The sequence below is a fragment of the Sapajus apella genome, unplaced genomic scaffold, assembly GCF_009761245.1.
Source record: "Sapajus apella isolate SASKATOON/1434 unplaced genomic scaffold, GSC_monkey_1.0 scaffold98, whole genome shotgun sequence".
NCBI lineage: Eukaryota > Metazoa > Chordata > Mammalia > Primates > Cebidae > Sapajus > Sapajus apella.
This window is the reverse complement of record NW_022437038.1, coordinates 6967454-6977402: the sequence shown is the minus strand read 5'-3', so window position 1 is coordinate 6977402 and position 9949 is coordinate 6967454. Positions and strand designations below refer to the sequence as shown.

The 9949-nt window shown below is 42.1% G+C and overlaps 1 protein-coding gene across 4 annotated transcripts in view; it reads right to left on the bottom strand.

The window, feature by feature from the left end:
- CENPI (centromere protein I) overlaps window positions 1–9949 on the bottom strand; it is a 72432-nt gene that overhangs the window by 60946 nt on the left and 1537 nt on the right. For 2 of the 4 annotated variants that reach the window (XM_032257791.1, XM_032257792.1), the window contains exons 2-5: window positions 7862–8097; window positions 5766–5903; window positions 2081–2199; window positions 1680–1787 (exon numbers count right to left, since the gene is read on the bottom strand). In XM_032257791.1, coding sequence (XP_032113682.1) covers window positions 1680–1787; window positions 2081–2199; window positions 5766–5903; window positions 7862–8084 — 588 coding nt within the window. In that variant the 5' untranslated portion in view covers window positions 8085–8097. Of the gene's footprint in view, window positions 1–1679; window positions 1788–2080; window positions 2200–5765; window positions 5904–7861; window positions 8098–9325; window positions 9472–9949 lie in introns of those variants that run through there. The other 2 variants (XM_032257790.1, XM_032257793.1) reach the window with 2 other exon arrangements.

The following is a 9949-nucleotide window of genomic DNA, read 5'->3' as shown; positions in this document are numbered from 1 at the left end:
CCCGGCCTCTTTCTTTTTTTTTTTTAAAAAAAGCCTCCCCTCACATTGGGGGGAATAAATTTTCAACAAGAGGTTTATGGGGAAAAAAAAAAAAAGAGATTTAATAAAAATGAGTTAATTTTTACTGCTTCACTTGACATTCTTAAATGAAATTAGCATTTTTGTTTTTTACCACAATGAAGAACACAATGAAGAATATGCTAGTACAGTTTGGTGCCACTGCTTTGATTCATGTTAAAGGGCCAGCGGTTTTACCCACCATTGCTTTAGCACCATCAGTGCCAAGGTCAACAAAGTGAAAATGGCAAATAATACCTTGGGATTATGAAAATAATTTTGACCTCTCAGACTTCCTGAAAGGGTCTCAGGGAGCCTCAGGGGGTCCACAGATCATATTTGAGAATTTCTTGTCTAGGATATCATGATATACCTAGATTACCACGTTCAGCTTCCTAACCAGTCTTCCTGCCTTCAGCCTCCCTCCTAATTCACATTGTTTGGCACTACTAGATATAGCTTCCTGCTTTCAACATATCCTACCCAGAAATTTTCAGTGATTTCCCCATTGAATAAAGTTCAAATTCCTTAGCATCACATTGGAAGAACTCTACAATCTGTCCTCACCCAACTTTTTCAGCTTTACCACCTACCACCACCTCTAATTAAGTCAGGCTGGTCTGTTTAAGGTCTCCTAAAACACAATTTACACATCTCACAACTTTGCTTAAACTATCTCCCATCATATCAAATATCATTTTCTGTCATCAAATCCCAAATCTTATTCAACCTGTAAGGCCCAGCTCAACACCCACATACTTTATGGTATTTTTACTAATCATTTTGATTTATAGTGCTTTCTTCCTTCCTGGAAATATTACAGCAATTATTGTCCTCAAACTATCATATACTATTTTTGATAATTCAACTCTATGTGATTTCCTTAATTCCCGAACTAGATTTCAAGTTCCTGGAGTAAAGAAACTCTATGCTAAACTTTGAATCTTCTACAGTGCGTAGGGCAATGCAATGAACACACTGGAAACATCATTTTTAAAAAATAAAATCAATAAATGAATTCCCTTCCGAAAGGCAAGAGAGTTATATGAGTGATTCACATGGTCCATGAACTACTGATGGGTCCCTAAAAGTCTTCCAGGTGGACAGTAGATTGATTTCTTCAAGTTATTAATGTTTTTAAGGGAAATAATTATGCTATTTAATCAAAATCACTCCATTAGCACTCATGAAAAGGAATTCTCTCCTTCTCAATTCTGATGAGGATTTTTGCAGTGTTAATCAAGAAAATATAGAGTAAATGACTCATAGGACCCTGCTGAAGTGGTTTAAAAAGGGAAAGATGGCAATGAGTGCTCCAGTTCAGCACAGAGACTCCATTGTGGAATCAACTCTATCTGTAACATTTTTATTTCCTTAAAAGAAGATATAAAGTAGATATGATAAAAAATTTTTGTTAATCTGACAGACAGGTGCAAAACAGAATGCTATTCTTTGCCTTTTCTGTATATTTCATATGACTATGTTATCTTGGTACATTTCTGTATGCTTATTTTTAAAATAAGGAAAAACACATTGTGTAGCACTCTGAAGCATATATGGTACATTAATATACACATATGTACTATTTGATTGATGCTCAATACTGTCCAATTTTTACTCACCAATGCATCATCTTGCAATGAGGCAAAAAAGAAGCCATAGAGCAAGTTAATTTGCTCCTTACGATCAATGAAGTCAAACATTGCAACCAGCCAACGATAAAAAAGTACCTATCAAAGAGACAAAATACTTATCTTTAAAGAACTATAACCGGTACAGAAGAGTTTAATTCACCCTCCCCACTCCCCAGGCTGTTTTAGAAGCTTCCAGCACCAAGTAGAATGACAGATTTTACTTCTCAGTAAAAATTTCTGTTTTAACGTAGTCCTTGCATCAAGATGTACTATTCCAAAACTACAAGCTTTACACAAAAGGCCACTGCCATTACTTCATAAGTGGCTCTTCCCTGCCAGCCCTTAAGTGGTTCTGAAGGACGTAGCAACATAGTGTTTTAAAAGGTTACCTTAGTGCTACCAGAACACTTGCCAACACAAAGCCAGGAGACTGCCTTAACCACAGAATCTTCTGATATTACTGTTGCTGGGATCATGCATTTCAATATCCGTGTGTTGACAGCATTTCCTGGAAAGCAGACAAGCTAAATTAAACATTTTAGTGTCTCAATTGTTCTTTCACTATTATTCACTCTTCGTTCTAAAAATCTCACATTTTACTGAAGGCAATAAAAACCAACAGTATGGCCGGGCGCAGTGGCTCATGCCTGTAATCCCAGCTTTTTGGGAGGCCGAGACAGGCAGATCATGAGGTCAAGAGATCGAGACCATCCTGGCCAACACGGTGAAACCCCGTCTCTACTAAAAATACAAAAATTAGCTGGGCGTGGTGGCGCGCACCTGTAGTCCCAGCTACTCGGGAGGCTGAGGCAAGAGAATTGCTTGAACCCAGGAGGCAAAGGTTGCGGTGAGCTGAGATTGCGCCTCTGCATTCCAGCCTGGCCCCTGGCAACAGAGCGAGACTCTGTCTCAAACAAAAATAAAAAATAAAAAAAACAACAGTATGTAAAATTCAGTATCTCTTACCATTATTAATAAATTGTTCAAAAAAGCCGGGCATGGTGGCTCACGCCTGTAATCCTAGCACTTTGGGAGGCTGAGGTGGGCGGATCATCTGAGGTCAGGAGTTCAAGACCAGCCTGGCCATCATGGTGAAACCCCATCTTAAATAAATAAATTGTTCAAAACAAAAATGTACCTTTAACTACTAACATAAACTATAAGGCAATGTCTGGGCACAGTGGCTCATGCCTGTAATCCTAACACTTTGGGAGGCCGACACAGGCGGATCACTTGAGCTCAGGAGTTCACAACTAGCCTGAGCGACATGACAAAACCCCATTTCTACTAAAAATACAAAAATTAGCCAGGGGTGGTGGTGCAAACCTGTAGTCCAAGCAACTCAGAAGGCTGATGTGGGGGGATCACCTGAGCCCAGGGAGGTCGAGGCTGCAGTAAGCCATGATCATGCCACTGTACTCCAGCCTGGGTGACAGAGTGAGACCGTGTCTCAAAAAAATAAATAAATAAATAAATAAATATATATATATATATATATTTATATATGGCAAATTATTTGGCCCAAATATTTCTATTTTAAAAATATAGGCCGGATATGGTGGCTCACACCTGTAATCCCAGCACTTTGGGAGGCCAAGGCAGGCAGATCACCTGAGGTCGGGAGTTCAAGATCAGCCTGACCAACATGAAGAAACCCCGTCTTTACTAAAAATACAAAAAATTAGCCAGGAATGGTGGCAGGCACCTGCAGCCCCAGCTGCTTGAGAGGCTGAGGCAGGAGAATCACTTGAACCTGGGAGGCAGAGGTTGCAGTGAGCTGAGAACATGCCACAGCACTCCACCTGGGCAACAGAGTGAGACTGTCTCAAATAAAAAAACTAAAAAATATAAATTTCTTCTTGGGGTGATAAAAATGTTCAAGAATTAGACAGTGGTGATGATTATACAACTCTGTGACTATGCTTTTTAAAAAATGCTGAATTTGAGGCCGAGCATGGTGACACATGCCTATAATCCAGGCACTTTGGGAGGCTGAGGCAAACGATCACTTGAGCCCAGGAGTTTGAGACCAGCCTGGGCAACACAGCAGGACCCCGTCTCCATGAAAAATAAAAATCAAAATTAGCTGGGCATGGTGGAGCCTCCTGGGAGGCTGAGGTTGGAAGACTGACTGAGCCTAGGAGTTTGAGATTAGCCTGGGCAATACAGTGAGACCCCAATCTCTACAAAAAGTACAAAAATTAGCCAGATGCGGTAGCATATGCCTATAGTCCTAGCTATTTGGGAGGCTGAGGTGGGAAGACAGCTTGAGCCTGGGAGGTGGAGGTTGCAGTGAGCTGAGATTGCACCACTGGACTCCAGCCTGAGTGAGACCCTGTCTCCAAAAACAAAAATACTGAATTTTTAAAACAATGAATTTTATTAGGGCATGGTGGCTCACAACTGCAATCCCAGCACCTTGTGAGTCTGAGGTGGGTGGATCACCTGAGTTCAGGAGTTCAAGACCAGCTTGGCCAACATGGTGAAACCTAATCTCTACTAAAAACACAAAATTAGCTGGGCATGGTGCTGGGCACCTATAATCCTAGCTACTTGGGAGGCTGAGGCAGGAGAATCACTTGAACCTGGGAGGTGGAAGTTGCAGTGAGCCAAGATCACGCCATTACACTCCAGCCTGGGCAACAAGAGTGAAACTCCATCTCAAAAAAAAAGAAGAAGAAGAAGAAACAAAATGAAAAGACAAAGACGGGAGTGGTGGCTCAAGCCTATAATCCCAGCACATTGGGAGGCTGAGGTCATGAGTTCAAGACCAGCCTGGCCAACATGGTGAGACGCCATCTCTACTAAAAATACAAAAAATTAAATGGGCGTGGTGGTGGGCACCTGTAATCCCAGCTACTAGGGAGGCTGAAGCAGGAGAATTGCTTGAACCTGGGAGGCAGAGGTTGCAGTGAGTGGAGACTGTGCCATTGCCCTCCAGCCTGGGCAACAAGAGTGAAACTCTGTCTCAAAAAAAAAAAAAAAAAAAAAAGCGTTATATCTCCAAAAAACCCTTTCAATCATGGGAATATTTCAAAGATTTCATTTTTTTAATGTCATAATAGATAGATTTATTTAAAGCTACCAAGGGACACCTTGCATGAGGTGTTATATTTAAGAACATATTTGTTCCGGAGAGAATGTAAACTGGAAATAAAAATATAGCTGGGCATGGTGGTTTACGCCTGTAATCCCAGCAGTTTGTGGGGCAGAGGCAGGTGGATTACCTGAGGCCAGGAGTTCAAGACCAGCCTGGCCAACATGGTGAAAGCCCGTCTCCACTAAAAACACAAAAACTGGCCAGGAGTGGTGGTGGATGGAGGTTGCAGTGCGTGGAGATCATGCTACTGCACTCCGGCCTGGGTGACAGAGTGAGACTCCATCTCAAAATAAATAAATACATATTATATATATATATAAAATTAAAAATATATATATTTATATCATCCACTCGCCCCAAAAAAGAAGGGAGAGTAGCAGAATAGAACAGATATTCTCTTTTTTTTTGAGACACGGTCTCACTTTGTCACCCAGGCTGAAGTGCAGTGGTTCAATCACAGCTCACAACAACCTCAAATTCCTGGGCTCAAGCAATCCTCCCACCTCAGCCTCCAGAGTAGCAAAAAAATCCTCCCACCTCAGCCTCCAGAGTAGTAAAAAAAATACAAAAAATTACCTAGGCATAGTGGCACACACATGTAGTCCCAGCTATTCAGAAGGCTGAGTCAGGAGAATTGCTTAAACCTGGGAGGCAGAAGTTGCAGTGAGCCAAGACCATGCCACTGCACTCCAGCCTGGGCAACAGAGTGAGGCTCTGTCTCAAAAAAACAAAAAATCAGAAAACATCCCCTTGGGCCAGGTGTGGTGGCTCAGGCCTGTAATCCCAGCACTTTGGGAGGCCAATGGGGAAGGATCACTTGGGTCTAGGAGTTCGAGACCAGCCTGGGCAATACAGTGAGACCCTCTCTCTATTACGTAAAAAAAGAAAATATAAAAAATTTATTTTTAAAATAAAAAATATAGGTGCTAGGTGAGTTAAAAGATAAAAAAAAAAAAAGCATCTCCTCAACTTACCAAATTTGCCACTGAGTGAAACATTTAATAGAATGTCAATTTCTTCTGAAGCTAACCCATTCTTCCAAGCCACATTTTCCACAGTTTTCAAGTGTTTTTCCAACGTTTTATCTTTATTCCGCGAAGTTTTAATGGGACCTGAAAAAAAGAAACAATATTAAATAGCGAGACCTTTAAAATTATTTCTGTCTTCAGCCTCAATAATAACAACTTGAAACTCTTTAAAGGACTAGCTTAATGACCAGGTGTGGTGGCCCACACCTGTAATTCCAGCATTTTGGGAGTCCAAGGCAAGAGGATCACTTGAGGCCAGGAGTTTGAGACCAGCATGGGCAACATGGCAAGACCCCATCTCTACAAAAAATGTAAAAACTAGCTGGGCATGCTGGCACATGCCTATGGCCCTAGCTCCTAAGGAGGCTGAGATGGGAAGATCATTTGTGCCCAAGAGGTCAAATATACTCTGGGCCATGATCATGCCACTGCACTCCAGCCTGGGCAAGAGAGCAAGATCCTGTCTCCAAAAATAAATAAATAAATGAGTTTGTTTATGTAAGAAGTGTCTTCCCAAAAACCATTCAAAGATGTTTTTGTTTTTTTTCTTTTTTTTTTTTTTTTTTTTAAGATGGGGTTTCACCATGTTGGTCAGGCTGGTCTTGAACTCCCGAACCTCAGGTGATCCACCCGCCTTGGCCTCCAAAGTGCTTGGATTACAGGCGTAAGCCACCATGCCTGGTCTCAAAGATGTTTTTAACTAAAGAATATTTAACAGCAATAGCACCTTCAGTGAGGAAAGCTGAATCATGCGCTGACATTCTTATTCTAAACTAACTAAAAGCACTGACTTTGGCTTCAACCTGTTTCAATAATAGGACAGTGGTTCCCAAACTCTGCCATACATTGGAATCACCTAGGAAGCCTTAAAAAAATCCCTATGCCAGGTTGCATCCCATGCCAATAAAATCAGAAAGTCTAAGAGTGGAAGCCAGTCGGGCACGGTGGTTCACACCTGTAATCCCAGCACTTTGGGAGGCAGAGGCAGGTGGATCACCTGAGGTTGGGAGTTCAAGAACAGCCTGACCAACATGGAGAAACCCCATCTCTACTAAAAATACAAAATTAGCCGGGCGTGGTGGCGCATGCCTGTAATCCCAGTTATTCAGGTTCAAGCAATTCAGGAGAATTGCTTGAACCCAGGAGGTGGAGGTTGCGGTGAGCCGAGATCACACCATTGCACTCCAGCACTCCAGCCTGAGCAACAAAAGCAAGACTCCATCTCAAAAAAAAAAAAAAAAAAAAAAAAAAAAAAGAGTGGATGCCTGACAACAGTTTGTTTGTTTGTTAAAGATTCTCAGAGCTGAAAAGGTAGAGAGGGAGGGGAAAATAAAGAAAAAGAAAAAAAAGATTCTCAGGTGATTGCAATATGCAGCAGTTTGGGAACCACTCTGCTAGTAAGTTTTGTTGTTGTGTCCCTAGTACCTAGCATGCTGATACATAGTAAGTGTTCAATGTCTATTAAATAAACAAAAACATGAATGAGCAAAATTATGCTTTCCTTTAAAAATTCCTTTTTTTTTTTTTTAAAGATGAGGTTTCACCATGATGGCTAGGCTGGTCTTGAACTCCTGACCTCAGGTGATCCACCCACCTCGGCCTCCCAAAGTGCTAGGATTACAGGCATGAGCCACCACGTCCGGCCCTTTAAAAATTCTTAAGAAAAGGCCAGGCGCGGTGGCTCAAGCGTGTAATCCCAGCACTTTGGGAGGCCGAGGCGGGTGGATCACGAGGTCAAGAGATTGAGACCATCCTGGTCAACATGGTGAAACCCCGTCTCTACTAAAAATACAAAAAATTAGCTGGGCATGGTGGTGTGTGCCTGTAATCCCAGCTACTCAGGAGGCTGAGGCAGGAGAATTGCCTGAACCCAGGAGGCGGAGGTTGCGGTGAGCCGAGATCGCGCCATTGCACTCCAGCCTGGGAAAAATGAGTGAAACACCCGCCTCCTCAAAAAAAAAAAAAAAAAAAATTCTTAAGAAAAAAGACTAGAATACTCTTACAGAAATAGGACTTTCATAAGGAAAACAATCCACCTTTACCTTTCTCAAAATATTCCACTGCCATTTGCAGAGCATCTTCAGCTTGATCATCAGCATGTTCATAATTTCCTACTGGATTGTCTTCTCCATGTTTTGAGATGCTCTTTGAGTTGCTTGGATCCTGTTTTACTTTCCAGGCTGAAAGCGTGGTCTGAAAACTATTACTACCTTGTGAAGTCCTGTTTTGTGCCTGGACGTTCTTACCTCTCTTTTGAGATGACATTACTGCATATGTTCTATACAGAAACAAGTGTTATCATTAATCAGCCAAACCGTCCTTTCTTCTCCACAGAGACAGGGTGTATTTCCAGTATTTAGTATACAATAGCTAGCATACAACAGGCATGCAATAAACAGGTTGACAACAATCCAGGAAACAAAATCTAGAGGTTGACTTTCTCAGAAAGCCCTTGTCCTAAATAGAAATAGAAACAACCTGCCAAGGTAACATTCATCAGCTGAACTAGCTTTCTAGTGGACAAAAAAACAATACAGGAAACATAGCAAGTTCCCTCTTAGAATGGCTATGTCATATAAGTGGGTCCAAAACTAATCCATCTCGGCCAGTTGCAGTAGCTCACGCCCGTAATCCCAGCACTCTGGGATGCTGAGGTGGGTGGATCACTTAAGGTCAGGCATACAGGAGTTCCAGACCAGCCTGGCCAATATGATGAAACCCCTTCTCCACTAAAAATACAAAAACTAGGCCGGGTGCAGTGGCTCACGCCTGTAATCCCAGCACTTTGGGAGGCCGAGGCGGGTGGATCACGAGGTCAAGAGATCGAGGCCATCCTGGTCAACATGGTGAAACCCCGTCTCTACTGAAAATACAAAAAATTAGCTGGGCATGGTGGTGCGTGCCTGTAATCCCACCTACTCAGGAGGCAGAGGCAGGAGAATTGCCTGAACCCAGGAGGCGGAGGTTGCGGTGAGCCGAGATCGCGCCATTGCACTCCAGCCTGGGTAACATGAGTGCAACTCCGTCTCAAAAAAAAAAAAAAAAAAAAAATACAAAAACTAGCTGGGCATGGTAGCACACACCTGTAATCCCAGCTTCTCGGGAGGCTGAGGCAGGAGAATCACTTGAACTCAGGAGGTGGAGGTTGCAGTGAACAGAGATTGCACTGCTATACTCCAGCCTGCATGACAGAGCAAGACCCTGTCTCAAAAACAAAACAAAAAACTAATCCATCTCAATAACTCAATCTTACTTTCTCCACTCCTATTTTCCCCACCTCTCCTTGATTTTACTGTTACTCTTTATGCATCTCACTTTGTGAGTACTAACTTAAAACCACATAGTTCAAAAGTCAAACTGGTGGCCAGACTAAGCATTTTCAGGAGACAAATATTCCCATTCATTCACTTAGTAATTACTAAATGTCATCTATATGCCAAGCACAAGTCTAGTTACCAGGGATAAAATAGTAAAACAATCAAGGTCCCTGTTCTCATGAAACTTACATTGAAGCGGGAGGTGAGAGTCAATAAGTAAGTATACAACTAAGACGAGGCATGGTGGTTTACACTTGTTAATACCAGCACTTTGGGGGGCAAGGCTGGAGGATCCCTTCAGCCTAGGAGTTCAAGACCAGTCTGGGCAACACAGTGAGACCTCGTCTCTAAAAAAGACTTAAAAAATTAGCCGGGCGTGGTGGCACATGTCTATAGTCTTAGCTAATCAGGAGGATGAGGCAGGAGAATCGCTTGAGCCTGGAAGGTTGAGGCTGCAGAGAGCCGTGACTGCGCCACTGCACTCCAGCCTGGGTGAGAGAGAAAGATAATGTCTCTAAAAAAAAAAAAAAAAAAAAAAAAGGAAGAAAAGTAAACAAGTAATAATGAATATAATACACAGTGATGTTACAGAAATGAAGTGGGAATGGGAAGCTACATTGTAACTTGGTAACAAGTGTTCAAAGAAAACCTCTCTGAGGTGACCTTTAAGAACTTTATGTGTTAAAGAAACAGCAGCTTGGCCCTACACGGTAGGGTAGGTCACATTTACAATCCCAGAACTTTGGGAAGCTGAGGGCAACATAGGGAGACATTGTTTCTTTCTTTCTTTTTTTTTTTTTTTTTTTTTTTTTG